This window comes from Lolium rigidum, chromosome 3 (genome assembly GCF_022539505.1).
Source record: "Lolium rigidum isolate FL_2022 chromosome 3, APGP_CSIRO_Lrig_0.1, whole genome shotgun sequence".
Lineage (NCBI taxonomy): Eukaryota > Viridiplantae > Streptophyta > Magnoliopsida > Poales > Poaceae > Lolium > Lolium rigidum.
Window position 1 is genome coordinate 359543557 of NC_061510.1, and position 21397 is coordinate 359564953.

At 43.4% G+C, this 21397-nt stretch overlaps 2 protein-coding genes across 2 annotated transcripts; both read right to left on the bottom strand.

The window, feature by feature from the left end:
* Window positions 1–676: 676 nt before the first annotated feature.
* Window positions 677–4998, bottom strand: LOC124697297 (lariat debranching enzyme-like). Its single transcript, XM_047229909.1, has 10 exons — window positions 4993–4998; window positions 4724–4840; window positions 4098–4255; window positions 3505–3626; window positions 3116–3309; window positions 2068–2250; window positions 1857–1972; window positions 1618–1757; window positions 1269–1349; window positions 677–1016 (listed from the first exon to the last, which is right to left on the bottom strand). Exons 1-10 carry the CDS (start codon window positions 4996–4998, stop codon window positions 916–918), a joined length of 1218 nt encoding a protein of 405 aa, XP_047085865.1. The 3' UTR covers window positions 677–915.
* Window positions 4999–20278: 15280 nt separating this feature from the next.
* Window positions 20279–20575, bottom strand: LOC124700407. The gene has a single exon (XM_047232539.1). The coding sequence runs from the start codon at window positions 20573–20575 to the stop codon at window positions 20279–20281; it is 297 nt and encodes a 98-aa protein (XP_047088495.1).
* Window positions 20576–21397: the final 822 nt, after the last annotated feature.

Genomic DNA, 21397 nt, shown 5'->3' on the forward strand with positions numbered 1-21397 from the left:
GGGGGAGAGAGAAGTTCGGGCTGGATAAGCTCGTTGGGCGGGCAGAGGTGCTAGTGCTGTGCTCAACAGCGGCTAGCTGCTTCATCCAGCGGTCGCCGGATCTTCTCCCCGGAAACTGAGTGAGCCACGGCGGCTCTTTGGTGTGACTGCTGCCTCCCATTTGCATTTCCTTGAGTTAGGGTTCAGTAGTTGGGTTTTTGGGAGCCCACGACACTGGACTGTTTTGGCAAAGCCTGATCTTACGCCAAGCAAATCGAGTTGTATTTTACAAGATTCAGACGTATAACAAATTAACAATCTAGTGAAAAATCGTGCTATATTCAAACTCGTATTTATTTTACGAGATTTCCATCAGAGGTCAACACTTAGCGGATCTGCCATCGCATTAAGTTTGGAAGTTACATGATCTGACAGAGTTGCTCTAAGTCAGCCGTGTTTCTCTGATGTCACCAAACTATAGCAATGGCTTTTCTTATTCATGAAACGTTTGACATAGTCAAAAATCGACTTGTCAAGATTTTGCCGAACTGATATAAGATGGGACAACTTCAGCTCGTTATCACGAGTTTAAAAAAAGTGCTCATGGAATTTTCTTCTCCAGATGGAACTAAGTATGAATAGAGTTAGAAACTAATGCTGAAAAACCATGAAAAAAGAAGTATCAGTTAGAGACAAATGGAACAAACGCACTTTTAAGTGTTCCTTGATACTAACTTCATCAAGTTAAGCTAAGAACTGGTTAACATGTTTCCAACTAGATTTAGTACACGCCCCATTAAATTTGGCAAAGTCGGGTACTCTTAGTTCGTTCTGCAGTTATGCTCTACAGAGGTAGGGACAGTCATCAAAATATCTGCCAACAAAACCCTGGTCGGAGGGATAATGCAACGGGACTTGTCTACTACTATCAGTGCTTCATTCGTCATCTTCGTCATCTTCAATTTCGTCGGGGAGCTCTATGTCGTCGTTATTAAGTGGATGTGCTGGCTGAGAGCTCGATGCATTTCTATTAACCCCTGTCGACCGAAAGATGGGTAACCACAAGTTACCACAAAGTATAACCACCAGGAGATGTATAAATAAAACAACTGATTTTCTTTTTCTTTTGGTAGACAAATAGTTTGAGTGTAAGCTGATTATGTCAGACCGCCCAACCATAAGCCAACCAGTCTTTGGCTTGTCATATGCATGAAACTCAGAGCTTAAAAACACTATGTGACATTGAGCAAAAGCCATAAGGTTTTATTATCAGAGAGCGAGAAACATACCCCCAGAATTAGACGAGTCCAGCAGATATGGGAGTTGTAAAAACTGGAGAAAAGATTCAGTTTGCGGATTCCTGCAATGAACTGTACGTAGCACAAGAACCATTAAAAGGAATATTTCCTAAGTTTAACAAAGAAAGGGAATACAATTTAAATGCTTAGAATTAAACACTATTTTTGTGGTACTTTAAATACAAAAACAACTGGGTTGAAAGGAGTGAACAGTAATATAACATGAAAGTGTGGAACTAAAGGAAAACTATATGGTAGCTCGAGATTCAAGAAACATTTTGATGGTAAAATCCATATACTATTCATCGATCACAGTCAAGATGTCACTATTTAAGCTTACCCGCTGCGGGGGGATTATCAACTGGCATGGACGGATTAAAAGGTGGAGCAGTCTGGACAAAATCAAATGGCTTAGCCCCTCTGGCATTCAACTTGCTCCTAACCCATTGTCGGTCATTTTGAATGTCAAGTTCTTCATTCCTGTAGGATAAGCCAATGGAATTAATCCAGATTTTCCATTTATTATATATTTTCGAATTATTGATCACACATAACAATAAAGACATTGTATGCACCAACATTCTGAATGGCGCCCGAGTTAAGGGGAAAACACTATGGAATCTTCGTGTTATTGCAAGCCATTCTTCGTCGTACTGGATTTCATATGGCCCTGGATTGGATGGAATGTCTAGTACCTAAAAATGGATTGGCATGATTTACTCAGAAAAAATGTGTAACAGAAACTTATTTGTAGTGGATCAAATGACCGTGAAAGACAAGATAAGAGTACCTGCAAGAAATTCCGCCTGGGAATGCACTTATCAAGCGCAAGAAACTTTGTTGTAGGTCCATCCTCACCATGTTGAATGATAGCTGGAAACTTACAATGAAGATGAGCTGAAAACCAGTACGGTGGTTTTAATTTGCTCAGTAATTTTGCTGCTGATTGGCTGCCTAGTGTTCTTGTGCGGACCTGAAATGGCAAGATAATATAAAAAATAGTATGATATTCAGATGCAACACAATCTGACAATCCTAAAAGGTATGTGTTAGGGAAGCATGAAGAGAGAGCAGTCTCAGTCAAGCACTGTGCATATCAGACCACAGTGGCCATCATACAAGATTTGGTGTCCTGGGAATTAGTTTTCCAAATAGAAAATACTTTTGTTGCCCATACGTGTGAGTGCGACCCACATATAATGTAAGCAAGGAATTGGCATTTTTACTGAAATGGTAAGGTTTATCCAGTGTAACCTTGAGAAGATTAATTAGCAGGAAAAGGTCAAAAAACAAAGTTCAGCTAACTTACAACCTTGGAGACTATTTCAACACAGTAACACATCATGAAAACCATGGCATCACTTATTAATCATATTATCCTTGGCTTTGCCTCAAAATGTGGCATTGTTGCACAACAAGTGAACAAGCTCCCTTGAGGCATTATCACAAGGTTAGTGGGTGATCAGTTGTGGCAGGCATATGTTATAGAGAGAAGATTGTTGACATGCCCCAAATGTGTAGCGTACTAAAGCTTACGGGCAAGGTAGAAGAACCACTTTTCTAATTCTGTGCTTTATTCCGCATAGAGGGTGCTCTTTAATCTTTATATAGTGGCCTAACAATCCAATATAATAACAAGTCATAGATCTTATGTCTAATTGGTTTAAGGCCAAGCTAAAAGATATCTTCTTAATATATAAGATAAACTGCATAATTGATAGATTAAGGTGATCTTCCCTTCTAACTTGGTGCTGGGTGAGCCATGTACTACACATACATAACAAAAGTGTAACACAAAAAATCTCCTATTCCAGTGGCAGTAGGTAACTTGGTATTACCTCTTCTTCGAAATGCCTTTTCTGTTGAATGAGCTTCTGCCAGTTTCCATATTCAGTAATGCCCACAGGCCAGTCATGTGAGATGAATATATCTAGAGGCTCCTTCACATGCATTAGCTTGAGAACATCATAATGCCTCACATGGTACACTGATATCTTGTTACCTTCACTGTATGGAGTCCTCTCATGGTGTCCTGCGTAGGTTAGCAATAATAAGTTTTGAATGCTCTGATCAGAGTGCAATAACATCTATAGTTCTAGTTTAGGACCCATCTTCAATATGCTTCAACTCCCTACGCAATATCTTCTAGACTCAAATTATTAAAAAGAACTATGAATCTCCAAACTACAAACTACAAAGTATCCCAAACAAATATCAACTAACTTGCCTGAGTAATAATCATTTTGCTTATGTATTCCTGACATTCCACCAATTCGAATGTTTCCAAATTTAACAACACCAGCAAACCCCAAAAAGTAGATGTTAGGTGCTGCCCATCCTCCATAGTACCTGATAGTCATTGCACCACAATGGAAATTATCACGCACTGAACAATAGTACACAAATATATTGAAATCAATTTATCTAATGAATGAAATCTGTTAATCTTTAATTAAACTCTAAGAAAAAAAATAGGAAGCCTTAGATTCAAAACGATGTATTTGTCCCTTTAATTCCATTCATTTACATCCTATGTTTCTATGAATTATAATAGGGGCCCCACAGCCAGGAGTATGTAGGTGGTTATATAATATATAGCAATACACTTCCATACACAGAATAGATTTTATTTAGAAAGAAAATTTGAGTAAAATCTGTGGACAATTTAAGAATACTGTGGTTCAGTCTTCCCCAAATTCGTATGTGCCAATTCTAGTTGTTTTCCCCGGAAGTGAAACTATACAATAAAGCCACAGAGCTAAATGAAACCAAGAATTTGTATTTTGAAAGTTGAGTAGGGCATAAATGACAAAGACTCACAGTTCCCACAAATAATTGGATGCTTCATGGTTTCCACCGATGAAGATCGTGGGGTATGGGGCAACTGCTTGTCCGGAGTAGTACTTCCAAAATGAGTTCATGGTACGATACTTCGGTTTGACGTTTACACAGTGTAAATCGCTCTCATTCCTTACAGCCTGCACGAAAAGGTGCAATGTCAGTGTACAGTGAATTACTATCGAACATTAAACTATAACATTGTGAAAAATGACTTATCCATGCTCTACTGGATGGAGACAAGATATGAACCTCTGAAAGACATGTGAGAGAAACATATTTCCCTAAGACAAACTATTGCAGCGTTAAGTTAAAGGCTTTGAAGCAACGGATGTGTAAGTCTATCGTGCACTTCGAAAATGTTGTGGTAAGCTCAGTAGTTATCTACTCCACCTAGTAGCAGGTATCAGGTTCAAGCAGACAAAAGAACAGCATCGCCAACCAGAGAGCTCCCACAGCAGGTGCGGGTATGGCGGATGCCAACACTAGCAAGACACTATTTGCAAACCAACATGCACCTTTTCCCACATGCATCAAGCCAAACTGTAAACATGTAATGTCTTGAAGGACCAAAAAAAAACTCCAGTAGCAGACAGAGAGGACTGCACCTGGAAGTCGCCGCAGCAGATGAGGAGGTCGATCTTGATGCCCTCGGCTTCCTCGAGACGGCGCATCGTGTCGTAGACCTTGTCCAGCTCCCCGTGCATGCATCCCTCCACGGCGATCTGCACAGGACACCCGTGGAGGCATTACGTCGAACAGTTAGCACGCTTAAAAGAAACTCCCAGAACCGCGGACCGAGCGGCCGGTGCTCGGAGCACAGACGGCCACAGCCGGAGAAACGGAGAGCGCAGAAGAGGCTCGTGGGATCACTCACCTTCATGGCGCTCCGGCTGATAAGGAGGAGGAGGGGGAGCAGCGATTGCTGGACGAGGCAGCAGAGCAGAGGGAGGTCCGAGGAGGTCCGAGGAGGAGTCCCGTGAGGAAAAGAGAAGGCGCCGCGCGAGCGAGGGGTAAAGGGCTCTGGCCTCTGGGCCCTAATGAACCATGTGGCCCGGTTTAGTTGTCGTGGGCTGAATCCTCTAGCTGGCTCAAAAAACTCTTATCTAAGTCAAAAGAAAATTAAAACTTTGATTAACTTTATTAGAAGTATTAGCAACATATATGATATTGTATTCATATAATATGAAATTGTGTTTCACCAAGGATCTAGTGATACTAAATTGGTGCCATAAATATTGTTACTTTTGTCCATGAAGTTGATCAAACTTAAACATATTTGACTTAAGTAAAAGGTAGAAACACACTTATTTAAAGATGGAGGGAGTATGTTTCAAGAAAACAGTTTTCATGAGCAATGGGGATACTATTTGAAGCTTCAGCGTCACTTAACATCAAGTTAACGCGTCAACGCACACGTCGTCTTCGTCCTCCCTGTTAAGCTTCATGCACTAGCCACTTGAACCAAAAGTCCGAACTGATGAAAAGGGCTAGCCAATCCACATATACATTTCACAACACTCCCCACATAATCTTTCTTACTATCCATCGCACTAGCGTCCCTTTCTTCACTGCCGGCCAGCCTGCAACCGGTACCTCTCCCACGGTGCCTCATCGCACCGCCCTCCCGAACCGTAGCCCACCGCTTGTCCACCTTTGTTTGGCTGTTTTCGGCCTCCCTCTAACATCCCCCACCACCCTCGGGCACCCTAAACCCTAAGCCCCTGTCATCGGCGATCTCCCACCCCCGGTACGCTAAGTTCTAGGTGTCACCATCAGATGCGTCTTCCCCCATCGGGAGCGAGGTGGGTGTGTGGTCGTCGTCACCACTAACTAGGCCAGCCCAACTATTGCCGCTACGAGTTCAAATTGAATTTGGCCATCGACAATGAGATTTTTTTTTCTCGAGGTTTAAGAATTTTTTGGGAAGAATTCGAAATTTTCCACCTCAGATTTAGAATTGCGGGGACATGACAAACAAGTGAAACTTGAATTCCAATGGCACCTTCGTCCCGATCGAAGAACCGAAAGCAAACAATTGCCAAGATTTGACATACGAAAACGGAAATTCGAATTTATATACACAGTCGCGTTCTAGTCTAATCTACACATGCCTTGGCCTGGATGCTCCATCGCCGCAATGCATTCTGTTCATGCTAATTTATTTACATGGAACTATGGAAGTAACAGGACTACCCCGCGTACGCCAAAAGGCTTCAAGACGCCCAGCAGCTGAGCCGCACCGCCTCCTCGAACTTGCTTCCGAGCGCCGCGGCCTTCTCCTCCGCCTCCCGATCGCCGCCGGCGTGGCGCCCTCTCTGTTTCACCTCGGCGCCCGCCACCTCCGGCGCCGTATCCCGTCGCGTCATCATCGCCAGGAAACCGGTAGGAAACAGGACATTGCGGAAGCCGAACCTAAAGCCACCGGCGCCGGCGACACCCTCGCGCGGCGCCTCCGCCACCGCCTCCGCCGCGGGGCCGTCGTGGTAGATCGGGAACATCATCGACGCGCTGGGGGCCATCGCCGACGCCTAGCTAGGTCTTGTCTGATTTGCTGCGATCGATTCTACTAGAACGATCACGACGGTGTTGGATTGGATTGGATGTGGTTTGGATCGGATAAGGTTGGATAAGATGGTTCGGGCTTTCAGTTACCTGGCTGCGGCCGTATTTATGGAGTGCGGTGTCGGTAAGCATGACGAGGCAATTGGATATCTGGATACGGTGGATGGGGCCGAGGTTTTGGGGGAAACCGGTGGGGTATGGATTAGATTCCTTCTCGATTCCGGAGCTCGTGGGATGGGTGCCGTGGCAACTGTTTTTTTTTTAACTAGACATAACCGATGGTGGCATACACAACTAGTCTCTACTATTTAAGAAGACTAAACCTATTCCTTATTCTGCCCATCTCTTCATACGTCAAAACCTTCGTCGTCCCGCTCGTCGACCTTCCGCTCGCCCGCACAGGCCACATGGGCCAGGCCCACCTCTCGCATATCGCACTCCTTCCTCGAGCGACCTGGTCGCGTCCCCTTCACATTTCTATCGATTCCAACCCTAGCCGCCTCTGCCTCCTCCCACGCGATCTGGTTCCTCCTCCAACCGCGCGACCCCCATCCCGTGCGACGGTGGCGGCGCTGATGGGCCACCCGGTTCTTTCAGAGAGGCCGACGTCGCGGCTCACGCGGCTGCTGGTGAACGTGACGGTCGAGCGAAGCCTGTGGCCGGTGCACGTCATGCTGGGCGTCGATGCCACCGTCGCCGACCTCGTGTGCGCCGCTGTCACCGACCTCGTGCGCGCCGCCTTCGCCGCCTACATCACCGAGGAATGCAGGCCGCCGCTCCCGCCGACGCTAGCGAAGTCGGCGTGACCGCACCGTTCAAGCTGCATCTCTCTTTTATCCCCTCTCCCGTCCTCCTGTGCAGCTACATACCAGCCATCCCCAGATCTCCTCCACCACTTGTGATGACGTAAGTTTAGGCTCCTGCTAAGTATTGAAGAGGTGTATGTCCCAGCCATCTGCATACAAGGTATTTGAAAAAATATCCATGCCAAGTTGATCATGCTAAAACAGCCCGCCTTTGGGCCGAAATTCATGATGCAATCATTGGTATTATAGTGCAGACTTTGTATTCATATATATGTAATTTTTGTGAGTTATCCCAAATTTAATTTTTCAGTGCCATTGTTTTATTTAAGTACGTCTGTTTATGTTTGACTGAATTTTGTTCCGTCGAATGCCTGGTTGACTGATATATTCCAAGGTAACCTGCACTTGCCTATGCACACAAACTGAAGTTATTGCTTTGCTGTCAAAATCATTTTATAACCATTTATTCTTACTGAAGACTTGGGTTTCTCATTCATGGAGATGAATCCATTGATCCTGGTAAATATGTTGGGGGGATGACCATTGTATAGCTTATGGAGTAGTGTCTTTTTTCTGAACATATCATTCTGACCATTGTTTTCAATTTACAGGTGGAGTAACCTTGAGTTCCTGCTGCCTTTTGGAAGAGTCATGAGCCTCTTTCAAAAAGGTTATATCCATGAACTGGATGAGAAGGTATACACATATTTTGTTCTTTTCATTTTTTTTCTTCTAAAGTCAGCTTCCTTTGAATATTATTAGATACATGTAATATAACATTTGTCATTATTTTAGATAGGTGCATCACTAAAATTTAACACTCTGAACTTGAAAGGTTGCATTTGGACACTCATTGCAGGTGGTGCGAGTGTCATATCTGCTTTACCTGTAAACTTAACTTTCTTCTAAGTCTTTTAGATAAGTTGTAAAAATTAATTAAGATGATAACAGATCAATCTTATTTCCTTGTTGGGGATTCGGGATATGCCGCAGAGCTAGGAAATTATGAAGGGTACAGTGGAGCTACCAAAGAGGAGGAGGTTTTGCAGTATGCTAGATTGGTTTTGGATGTAAGAAACTTGGAATCCTATGGCTCAGTATTTCTGCATATTTGTTTTCTCTGTTCTAAATATCATTTTGATACTGTGTACATTCAAATCCTCACCCATCTTTATCCTTTCATCTAAAATTTTTGGTGCTAGGAATCCAAATCAAAGGCCGCAGTGGTGAACATTTATGTTTGGAGAGGTGGTCCAAACTGGGGTTGCCATAATGTGTGATCTAGGTTCAGAGCTTGGTCTTCCGATTGAGGTATGTTCTCAAGTTCTCTTTGGTGAAGACAAATCAACCATCTGTATCTTTAGTGATTAACGAATGATCTTAGCTTCTCTGACACCAGCCTCATACATTGTGTTTCATACTTGATTTTGAAGTCTCTTGGCTACAAATTTAGTGTATTATAGGAGATTGTTTGGCTATTTCCATCCCTATAACAGATGTGGTGCATGATGGTTTTCTGAACATATAGGAGTGTCTCAATTAGTTGCTTTCTTTACCACACATTCAGGTAAAGTTCAGAATGTCGAAAATTTCAAAGCCTCCAGTCAACTTACGTATGCTAAATGTGCACAGGAATCATCATCAACAGCATTATACATGACACAAACTAACTTGGGTTTTTCGATATTTCTGTAGATCTCTCCATTGAATTGTAGTGCCCTTTAATTTCCAATTTATGTTATCCAAGATGAATAATGAATACAAACTTCGATACTGCATCAATCATCTATTCATGACATACATTCCTCAGAAACAAGTTGAAGATAAGTGAGCTTCTCTGGAACTGGAGAGTGTTTGAGAATGCAATTTGCTTTTACGATTTATGTTATCATCATGATATTTATATGTGCCGACATGATTATCAACCTTCTAATCAGAATATATAACATTTATGTTTTGCGAACCTGCAAATTAGTGCCCATCATGGTCATAGGTTCCTATATAGTTTCTTCCAAGCATAATACTTGTGATAAGACATCAAAGGTTCATATAATACTACCCCAGTATGGGTTGGAGTGGTCCATTGCAGATTAACTTACTTCCCCACTATTTCTATTTTCAGCGGTCCTTTGTTTAGATTTCTTTATTCCTCATTGTTCCTTCTTTTATGTGTTTCTGACAAGATTAGTATTACTAATTTTGTTTCTAAAGCTATTTAGTAGGCCTTTACCATATCTTAGATAAAGGACAAGCACCTCAAACAGGTTACCAGATCTTGGGAGTTTTCATAAATACCCTTTATAGCTTCAGGCGAAACCAGCCTCTGTTTCAAAGGGGCATTTTAAGGTGAGACTGTTGAAGGAAAGCATGTTACTACAATGACAGAAAATTGCTGTCTTTTCTTCAGCTTCTCTTGTCCACCCGTTGCTTGAAGAAAAAAATTCAGCAAGATATCGAAAATTTCAGCAAGATCTGCTGTGAAAATATAATCATCCGGATTGAGTGTACCGGATCGGTGGAGCTGTAAGCAGATGCCCTTGGAGCTATCTTCAACGAAATATTCTGAAGAGAATCGGCGTTATACTGAACTTGATATCCATGATGTGAGCCCTTCCAATGGCTCTCTAGATTAATTGAATTCTTTGGTTAACCTTATAAACGTAACTATTTCGCTTGAACAATCGATACACCACAAGGTGCTCGAGGGCTGATTATATTTGGATTACATCGGAGTACAGGGAGGAGTCGGGGATATCGTACAAGTCGGTATCGGTATCATATAATTCCGTATCACAAGCGATCACGGGAGAGAAGGGGAGAAGGACTCCAGGCACCGTACTACATCTAACAGCCCCCCTTAATCTAAGCTTCAAAGAAGGTTAAGATTACGTCTAAATTCATGAAGATGTCCGATCGGGAGTGCCTTGGTGAAGCCATCAGCAACTTGATCTTTGCTTGAAACAAACTTAATATCCAGTCTCTTGTTGGCTACTCTTTCTCTGACAAAGTGGAAGTCAATCTCTATGTGTTTTGTTCGAGCATGAAAAACTGGGTTGGCAGACAAGTAAGTCGCACCCAAGTTGTCACACCACAAACATGGCTTTTCTTTGAGCTTAACACCAAGCTCAGCAAGAACAGACTTCAACCCATATTAATTCTGCTGTGGCATTAGCAAGAGATTTATACTCGCTTCAAGTACTTGATCTTGACACCGTAGCCTGTTTTCTGGCACTCCATGAAACTAAGTTAGGTCCAAAAAATATTGCAAATCCACCTGTAGAACGTCTATCATCAAGGCAACCGGCCCAATCAGCATCTGAGAAAGCACTTAGAAGGGTAGAAGGAGACTTCTGAAAAGTGATGCCCATCTTGAGAGTATCCTTGACATATCTAAGAATTTGTTTAACAGCTGACCAATGAACTGTAGTGGGGGCATGAAGAAACTGACAGACCTTGTTAACAGAGAAGGATAAGTCTGGTCTTGTCAGTGTAAGATATTGCAAAGCTCCAACAATGCTTCTATATCGAGTACTATCATCAGGACCAAGAGGCTCTCCTTCAAATAGCGAGAGTGGATCCGAAGAGGACAAGGGGGTGGGTGCACCCTTGCAATCATACATACCAACCTTATGAAGCAAATCTGATGCATACTTCTCTTGAGTCAGTAGCAAACCATCTGAAATACTTTTGACTTCAATTCCAAGAAAGAAGTGCAAATCACCAAGATCCTTGATGGCAAAGCTTGTATTGAGATTTTGAACCAAGATAGAAATAGCCTGGTCCGAAGAGCTTGTCACTATAATATCATCAACATAGATTAACACAAAAATAGTGATACTACCCTTCTGATATAGAAATAAGGATGTATCTCCCTTCGAAGATGTGAAACCAAGATCATATAGCTTTGAACTCAGGCGAGAGAACCATGCACGTGGAGCCTGTTTCAGACCATAAAGAGCTTTGTCAAGTTTGCACACATAGTGAGGAACATTGGGATCCTCAAATCTCGGGGGTTGTTTCATGTAGACCTCCTCTTCCGAACACCATGCAAAAACGCGTTCTTGACATCTAGCTGACGCAAGCTCCAACCCCGAGAAACTGAAACTGCTAAGACAATTCTGATAGTAGCTGCTTTGACAACTGGACTGAAAGTATCTTCATAATCTATTCCATACCTCTGTTTGAACCCTTTAGCAACCAGACGAGCTTTGTATCTATCAATTGTACCATCGGACTTCTTTTTGATACGATAAACCCATTTGCAATCAATGCGATTTTTGTTAGAGCTGGGAGGAACAAGGTGCCAAGTCTTATTCTGAAGCAATGCATCATATTCTTCCCCCATTGCTTGGCGCCATTGAGAATCTCCAAGAGCTTCAGACAGAGTGCTGGGTTCACCTGTAGACGTAAACATGCCATAGCGGACTGTGCCATCTTTATAAATTTTTGGATGTCGAATACCTTTCTGTAGACGAGTACGCACACCAGATACTGGAGGAGCCACTAGTTCAGGCACAGAAGATCCAGCAGCAGCATGTTGGTCGGGCGCGTGGCGTCCAGGAGGCTCTTGGCGCGAGCGAGACGTCGTGGTCACGCGATCCGAAGAAGGCGCAGGCGCACGACCGAGGCAGGCATGGATGGTGCGTCCATGCGAACCGTCGAAGGCGCGGGATCAGGCGCGTCCACGCGAACCGTCGAAGGCGTGGGATCAGGCGCGGAGGGCGCGTCCACGCGAACCGCGTCCACACGAACCGTCGAAGGCGCGGGATCCGCAGATCTTGTCGCGGGGCCAGGAGACAGGGGCGGACTGGTGGGCGCGGAGGATACGCATGTGCCCGCATCTTCCTGGGGATCAGCTCCCGCGCGATCCAAGACAATCAGAGGATCATCCTCGTTGTCCACGGAGGAGTTTTCTGTTGCATCAAATTCTCGCATCGCATCGCCTTCGTTTGAGCTCGTTTCTTCTCCGTTTTGCATGAAACTTTCACCTCCGAGATAATCTTCCGAAGAACTATGATCCGCAATAATATGAACCGAAGTATCTCGAACATTGTTAGTGACAATTGGTATAATAGGAATAGGCATATGATCATCAATATTTGCATCCCCATGAGTAGATGATGAAGGTAAAAGAAGAATCTCTTCTCGAAGACGCTTGCCGACATTAGGATGTAAGGCAGCAAAGGGAAAAACATTTTCATCGAAAACAACATCTCTAGAAACATATACGCGACCATTGGAAAGATCAAGGCATTTAACACCCTTATGAAGAGGGCTATAGCCAAGGAACACACAACGTGTAGAACGGAAAGCAAGCTTTCGTTTGTTGTAGGGACGAAGATTTGGCCAACAAGCACATCCAAAAACACGAAGAGACTCATAGTTTGGTTTGGTGTGTAAGAGGCGTTCAACAGGAGTTTCATTATTAATCACCTTGCTAGGAAGCAAGTTGATGAGAAACGTGGCAGTAAGAAAAGCTTCATCCCAAAACTTAAGAGGCATAGATGCATTGGCTAGCAAAGCAAGACCAACTTCAACAATGTGACGATGTTTACGTTCAGCAGATCCATTTTGTTGATGGGCATGAGGACAAGAAACATGATGTGTAATGCCTATCTTTTGGAAGAAACCATGGAGTTTTTCATATTCACCACCCCGGTCACGTTTGCATAGTTATAATCTTCCTATCAAATTTCCTTTCAACCATGTGTTGAAAGTTAAGGAAAGCTTGATAAACTTCGGAACGATTCTTTAACAAAGTGATCCAAGTAAATTTACTATAATCATCAATAAAGCTTACATAATAAGAGTGTTTGCTAACGGAAGCAAGTGCGGGACCCCATACATCGGAGAACACTTGTTCCAAAGGAAAAGTAGAAACACTAGTGGAAATAGGGTATGGCAACCGGTGACTTTTTGCTAATCGACAAGAGTCACAAACATAGGGATTTATTTCTGGGGTATGAGAGATGCTATATTTCCTAAGAATCTGCTGAACAATAAATGAAGAAGGATGTCCTAGACGACGATGCCATGTTGAAGACGAAGGCTTTATGGTAATGAAAGCTTGCTTGGAAGATCCGGTAGAAAAAGGCACTAGCGGATAGAGGCCACCATAACACGGTCCTTTAAACAGAATTCTCCTTGTGTCCAGATCCTTAATCAAAAAGAAGTAAGGGTGAAACTCAATGAGAACACGATTATCAAGAGTGAATCTATCAGGGCCGGCCCATAGGCCGGGGCAACGGGGCGGTCGCCCTGGGTCCTAGGGAGTCAAGGGCCCCGGCCCAGGTAATAGTACGTGCTACTCTTGCCTTATGTACGAGAGAGAAAAAAAATGGTCGCCCAAGTAGCAAAATCAGGCCCATCACGTAGCTGGACAGTGGCCATGAGAAGATCACTCGTGAACCAAATTACTGGATTGGTATGGCCAAATGAATCGATGGATGGCTAGGGTACCTCCGCTCGGCCTAGCGCGGCATCATTCTCTTCTCTACCTCGCCGACTCATCTCCTTCCTCCTCCCAAATTTCCAATCACATGGAAGAGCCGCAGCTCTACTTTTCGATTCTGAGGTCGCCGCAACCATTTATGGAGACCAATGGCACAATCTCATTCTCCAAGCAGCACTCTTTCCATTCTGAATATTCTAGTCGTTTTCTATGATCCCATCAACCAGATGATTGACAGATCAGATATGGTAGGACTTTGTCCTTTCTGTAGTCCCGTTCCTCAATTCGATTCGTTGCTCATGGATGTGACTAAGTTTGGTTTATTGCGCCTTCTGCAGGAAGCTTTGCAGATGTTTTATTCAGGTGAAGGCATGGAGTGAGGAACATTTCAGATTTAGCAAGATGGAAAGCAAGTAGCAGTCAAATTTGAGTAGGCTATTTTTTTTGCGGATGAAAAAGTATGGTCTCCTTGTCGCACTAAGAAAAGTAACTTCTTTGGCACGGATTATAGGCCTCTCGCTATGCATTCTCCTTTTGGATAGAACAAAAATATTTTCATACTCCTTGGATGATTGCAATAAAAATTACTTTGTAGTGTTAGTTTTATGTTTCAAAGATTCAACCTACATTATGTATTTGATCCTTAGCATGCATTCCAAATTTATGTCTGTCAATAAGGGCTCTTGTTGTAGTTTTGCCCCGGGGCCTCGAAAATGTATGGACCGGCCCTGGAATCTATGAACCGATAGGAGATTTTTAGAAGCACTAGGAACATGCAAGATATCATCAAGGTAAAAATAAGTATCGGGGGTATGCAAAATTGAATGACCAACTATTTCGCTTGAACAATCGATACACCACAAGGTGCTCGAGGGCTGATTATATTTGGATTACATCGGAGTACAGGGAGGAGTCGGGGATATCGTACAAGTCGGTATCGGTATCGTATAATTCCGTATCACAAGCGATCACGGGAGAGAAGGGGAGAAGGACTCCAGGCACCGTACTACATCTAACAAACCTAATCAGTACAATACCTTTAGTATTATTTTCATGAAAATAATATATTTCAGTAACACATAGATAACCCAGTCAAAGTGAATAACTCAAACTCTAATGGCACAACTCACTGCATAGGTTCGGTTTTAGTGAATTGTAACCACTATTTCTGCTTTGTTGAAAATAAAATTCTAAATAGGGAAATTTACTGAAGTTGAACTGAGCGGTAGCATGAGGGAGATGGAACTCAGGTACCACCAGGGTTGATATTTTGCTTCCCAAATGCCATACTTTCAGGTTGTAGCCTAGCAACCCTAACCCGTAGGAAGACAAGTAGGCCACTGAATCATGATGGGGCATGTATGAACTGAAGCTCCTTTACTTGCGGTGCTAGCTTGCATTTTCTTGCACAAACTTAGATGAATCTTCCTTTTCATCTCTTGCTTGGTGAACTTACCGAGTGCAAGCCATTTCCTGGCACATTGTTGTGAGTGCCATTTCCATCATTTAGACGCCTCATACAGAAAATCAATATAATCAAGAGGTCATGACACATAGTTCTGGATATAGCAATGTTGGTTTATAGCCTGCTAGACTAATTTTTTGGCTAGACTATAGCTGTTATTGTGAGTGCCTTTTTCTTTTCACTCGAGGAATTTTTTAACCAGCAAGAGAGATAGAAGCAGCTTTTTTTTCGAAATGGGGAATTAAACCCCGACTTCTGCATCATCATGATGCACACGGCCTTTTATTAAACAAAAAACTGTGAGTACAAAGTTTAATACAGATAGAAGCAGCTATCCTTATTAATGTTCTCTTGACAATAATTTTCGTGAATAGATGGTGAAGATTTACACCAGCATTCTTGCTCTCTTTATTACATATCACCAATATACAATAATACTTTGTAGCTACTATTTCAGGTTTACAATAACATTTGTGACTGTTTTTGCAATTCGTGTTAGAGTATTTAATACATATATAAGTGATCTTTAGGAGGAAATACAACCAGTTCACATTGTATTTCGTACATTTGTATTTCAGTTGGTTATGGAACCACACTGGCGTAATACAGTTGGTACCATAGCCTCCTGATTCAAATATTAATTCCCATAGAAAATAGTTGACAATACAGTTGCTACAGTTTGCTGGTGCTGGCAGTTCAGCTTACAAATAAACCGAACATTTTCAGCTCGCAAGTTCGGACTTCCTTAGAACGTGCTAAAGAATTCTCATACATGGCTTGTGCAACACCAATACCAGCTTACTTGTTTGTTCCGTTGGCGTGCTTAACTCCATAATGTCTGACATTCTGTGGAGCTACTGGAGTTTAAACTTCCTTAGAATGTGTTAAAGAATTCTCACTGTGTTATTTTTGTTATTGATTTCCTATTGTAGAGTAGCTATAAATTGTCGTGTAAATGTAAGATTTGTTTCTGACTAATTACAGTTGCAGCTACTGGAGTTCACGGAGGCGCATCCCAAAGTAAAGGGAGCCAATTAGAAAGATGAAGATCCCAAAATTCGGAAGCATGGGGTCATGTTGAATATTGAGGAATAATATATCCGAGATATTTTGACTGTACTGAAGATGTATATTTCGTCGGTATCATGATACTTGTTCTAAGTTGCTTTGTTATTTCAAAATAACGCATAAATCGACTTTTGGTACTGTACATCTTTCCACATGAATTTTCATGCACATTTAGATTTTTAATCAACTTATCTGGTTGTCTTTTCTATACATGTGCAATGTATAAAAGTATATCAATCAAAGTGAACGAAAATTAAGGGCCCGCTGGTGGCGCCCTTGCAGGGCCGAGTGGGCAGGTTGTCCTCTCCGCGAGCTCTGCGCTGGGCGGGCGAGCTTAGGGCCGGTGCAGGCGAGCACGGGGCTGGCGCGGGCGATCTTGGGGCGAGCTGCGCGCGAGCAGGGCCATGGTGCGGCGTGCAGACATGCAGTCTACGCCAACACTCGTCTCCTACCAGTGAGCCGAGCGCGCCTACGGCCGATCCCTTGCGAGTTGAGCGTTCCTAGGGCCTTAGAGCATCTTCAGCCGTCTCCCCGACGAGGCCCATGGAAGCCCTTTTTTACATCCGGATGGCGTTATTCGGCCCAGCCGTGCCCCCGGCTCCTCGTTTTCCGTCGAATTTGGCCTTTATTCCATCCGGAGAGCCCAGGCCATCCCCGGCCCCCTCGGGGTGCGCTCGGGGACTTCGAACGAGAGAAAAGTGGGGACGGGCCCGCTCTATCGGCGAGAGAACACACGAACCCCACCACTTTTTCGACGCAAATCCCCCCCTCCCCACTCGTTGCTCTGTCGCCACCTCGTTTGTGAAAAACGCCGAACACCGGGTGTTTACCGTGGAGACGGCTGGAACTTCGGCGCTCCCCGGTCGAAAGTTTCGTCTAATCGGCCGTGGGGAGCGCCAACGGCTGGAGATGCTCTTAGACGCTCTAGGTGGATTGGCAGATTGATTTGGTCAACCTTACACGCGGTGGAGAGAAGAAAGAAGAAACATAGAAATAAAGTTATGAAAAAATAGAAAAGGAAAATAGTAGGACAAAGAAGAAACATAGAAATAAAGCTGTGAAAAAATAGAAAAAGAAAATAGCAGGACAACTATGACCCACTTTGTTTACACGCGGTGGATTTTTTAGACCGTTTTGCTCTTCCATCAAATTACATAATACACACAGGAATCACGGTACTGATTCTTTTGTTTATTCTCAACCCGAAAAGTCCCCTCGCCTGGTCGGATCCCCAAATCTCTCCCAGTTCATGCGCTGCCGAGCCTGTAGTGATGGTGTCTATCTCCGAGTGTCTACTGGTTGCTGTCGCTGCCCATCAGCTATCTCAGCATGCCTGCCGCTCCACATCTCCTCCACGTGCAGCCACACACATCAATTGAGATCGGCTCCACGCACTAGGTTTGGTAACGCCGCCATCTTCACACACTATTGTATGGATATAATGAATTGTGATTTTTATGGATAGATAGCCTCTGTTGAGATGGTTGGGCAAAAGAAAAACTTAGTTGAGGAATTCGTTTTTTTCTCTCTTCTATTGGATTTTGAGTGAATAGTCCCACTTTGTTACATACATTGAGTCATACCAGTTCATGTACGTTGGTAGATTGCTTGGAATACCAGCAAGGAATCAACAAAAAGAATCACCATTAATTGGTAAAAATTGTGATAATTATGATTTCGAAGGAACTACAGTCCCCCATGTGTTTGGCTACCTATATCAGTTGGAGTATAGGTTAATTTAACTCTTGCTCTTATCCTCATAATAAATGCTCTCTAGCTCTTATGATGATACATCCCTCCTTAAAAAAATAGCATCCGCACCACCAACCTTTCGACGGAGATTCAGGGTTGTCTTTGGATATTTATGAATTTCAAAGTGTTGTTTGGATTAATAAGAAAAGAAGTATTCCTTCAGTTATAACTGTGTTTGCAGCATCCACGTTTCATGAGACAATAATACATCTGAAAGGATAGGTTGTTTGTGACGACGCTGACCACGTGCGTGTGACTGATCGCGGAAGAGTAATAAAAAGATCTAGCACTTGGAACTACGCAGATGCATAACAACGATATCGTATTATTGTGTTCGGTATTATCATACATTATGATATTATTGATTTATTTTGAATTTTTATTGTGAGTTATGAATTATATATGTGCATTGAGAAATGAAATTTAAAAACCCGTGGCAACGCACGGGCATTTGTACTAGTCTAGTATTTATAAAAGATATAACAACTATTGAAGAATATAAATTTATCTTATTAGAATTATGAAATATATCTTTATATTATGATATTTTCATGATTAAACTTAGTTAAATTTAACTTTGATTAAACTTCTAACGTAAACTAAATAAAAACGGGTAGAGTAACTTAGCGCAGAAACGATCACGGAATCAAAACTTTTGGGGACCTAACTTGTGGAGCTAAATTTTATACCTATATCACAATAATATAATTATTTTCTAACGGACTAGCAAAATTATATGAAATTTTTCAGGTTCATCATAACATTGAAAACATACACATTATGAACATCAAAATAGTGTTATATGTACCCTTTTTTTGTAACGATGTGCTAACCATTTATTTAGATTACTGTATAATTATGGTATACCATTTAAAAAATATCTTACAACTATTGTACGTGGTAGATACACTTTTAAGAGCTATAAAACATGTACTAGGCTAGCTACAATATATTACCTCAAAATTTAGATTCCGATGTACACGATTTTTTTGATTTTGTGTTTGTGTAACTTTGTTACTTCCTCTGTTCTTGTAGCCAAGCTCACTATGCCATTTTTCAGATACCAAGAATTTTTTTTAAAAAAAACTAAGAAATAACATAATTAATATGTGGAAAACATCTCTACCAAATTAAACATGTTGTATGTGGTGTCTCCATCTCTGTGACGGCATGCAACCTTCACATTAATGAGTGCCAGTTTACGAAAGAGAAATTTATTCGATCAATTCTTTTCGAAAAAAGATAGTGGCCTTGTATAGATGAAAATTATATTTTTGACAGTGATCATGTATTCAAAAAATGGATTGAGCACCAAAAGGTGATGTTATGTGCAATTTTCTCATGGCAGCACGATCTATAGTCACAAGCCCGTGTGGAGAAAGGGCAAAACACATTATCATGTAATCACCTCAATTTTTCGCTAATACTCACTCTGCTTCTAAATAATAAATTGTAAAACGTTTTGGAAGATTAAATTGAACTGCCAACATATTTTATATTTATAAACAGAGGAAGTAGCTTGTAAATACCCCATTGAGCTAGATGCTTGCTCGCGTAGGTGCCGTGGAGTCGTGGAGAGACGATGAGAGCATGTGCTAGCACGAGGCAGCACACGTCGGATGAAGCTACCATCCATCCATCCATCCATCAGTGGGAAATCGATAGAAAATCCGTCCCGGCCGGAGGAGGAAAATGGATGGTCGCGAATTATTTGTCTTTTTTTAAACGGCGGACGTGCTTGTGGTAGAAGATGTGAACGATCATAGTGAGCACGTTGACGTGTACGATGGAGGATTAGGAATGATGCTGCAGTTGGAGACGAAGATTCGAAGGTGTCAAAGGAACGAGAGGGAAGAGCTTAAAGAAACAAGATTTGGCATACGATTAGGGAAATTCGAGCTCATATACACATGATGCAGTCGCATTCTATCTACACACACTCATGCCTTGGCCTCGCTGCTCGATCGGCCCAATGCAATGCGGTGCGTTTGTTCATGCTGATTTACAATGGGCGGGACTGCGGGAGGCGAAGGTTACTGCGGTTGCGCGCAAAGCTTCAGGACGACCAGCAGCTGAGCTCCACGGCCTCCTCGAACCTGCTTCCCAGCGCCGCGGGCTGGGCCTCCTGATCACCGCCGGCGTGGCACCCCCTCTGCTTCCCCTCGGCGCCCGCCGGAGCCGCATCCCGTCGCGGCGGCGCCAGGACAGCGGAAGAGAAGACGTTGCGGAAGCTGAACCGGAAGCCGCCGGCACCGGTCGCACCCTCGCGCGGTGCGGCCTCCGCCTCTGTCGCCGCTGTGCCGTGGTGGAGCTGGTGGTAGCTGAGGAACAGCATGGACGCGCTGGGGGCCATCGCCTTGCTGCGATCGATTGTCAGAACGATTATGACAGTGTTGGATTGTGATGTGTTTCGGAGCTTCGGGTTGGATTGGGCTTCCCGCTTCCAGGGTATTTATGAGAGGCGATCGGATAGGGTAGGTGGGCGTGCCGAGGTATTGGGGGAAACCGGTGGGCTATCTTTGGATTTCCGTGCGCTGTCCGTACTGGAACTGCCCAACGTACCTGTGGGAGGAGAACCACCAGACCAGAGGCGCCCCCCGTTTTGTGTACTACCGAGCTTGAGCGGGTGCCGGCACGAGGCAGCACACGCCGCGGCGGTGCAGGAACGCTCCCCGTCGGTTGGGTCGTCCAAGGAGAATCCGTTGGGCGGATGGTGACGAATTGTTTGTGGTGGGTGGGACGTGGGAGCGCGCGCCGGCACGGGCAGGGGCGCGCCTGCTCGTGGGCGGTCAAAACCGGCGTGTGCCCAGCTCAACGAGGGTGTAACCCAAACGGATAGGATAATTTTCGCAGCATTTGTCACGACCTTAACTGGATCCGACGAGTTGGGATTACAAGAACAACAATTTGAGAAGAATTGGTATAAAAACTAGGTAATCGCAGATACAAATTGAAAGATAAATTACACTAACGGAAAAACTGGAAAATAATGAAAAGATATGTTTAGGGTTTCATTTCATGATTGATTGCAACAGGATACAAGGGGCATACATATATAGACCTAGCCAACCGCTACATGGCAGCATAGGTGAAATACCGATACTACCTTACAGCTATTAACCCACTAGTAATCTGAAAACTCATCGGTACTCTTGAGCACCAGTGGGAGTACCTC

Excerpts from the sequence above, each read along its gene's own strand:
- LOC124697297 (XM_047229909.1), bottom strand. Across the intron at positions 3,310-3,504 it reads GCAAAATGATTATTACTCAG|GACACCATGAGAGGACTCCA; the intron begins GCAAGTTAGTTG and ends TAACCTACGCAG. Across the intron at positions 2,251-3,115 it reads AAAGGCATTTCGAAGAAGAG|GTCCGCACAAGAACACTAGG; the intron begins GTAATACCAAGT and ends TTGCCATTTCAG.
- LOC124700407 (XM_047232539.1), bottom strand. The coding sequence starts at position 20,575 with ATGGCCCCCAGCGCGTCCATGCTGTTCCTCAGCTACCACCAGCTCCAC.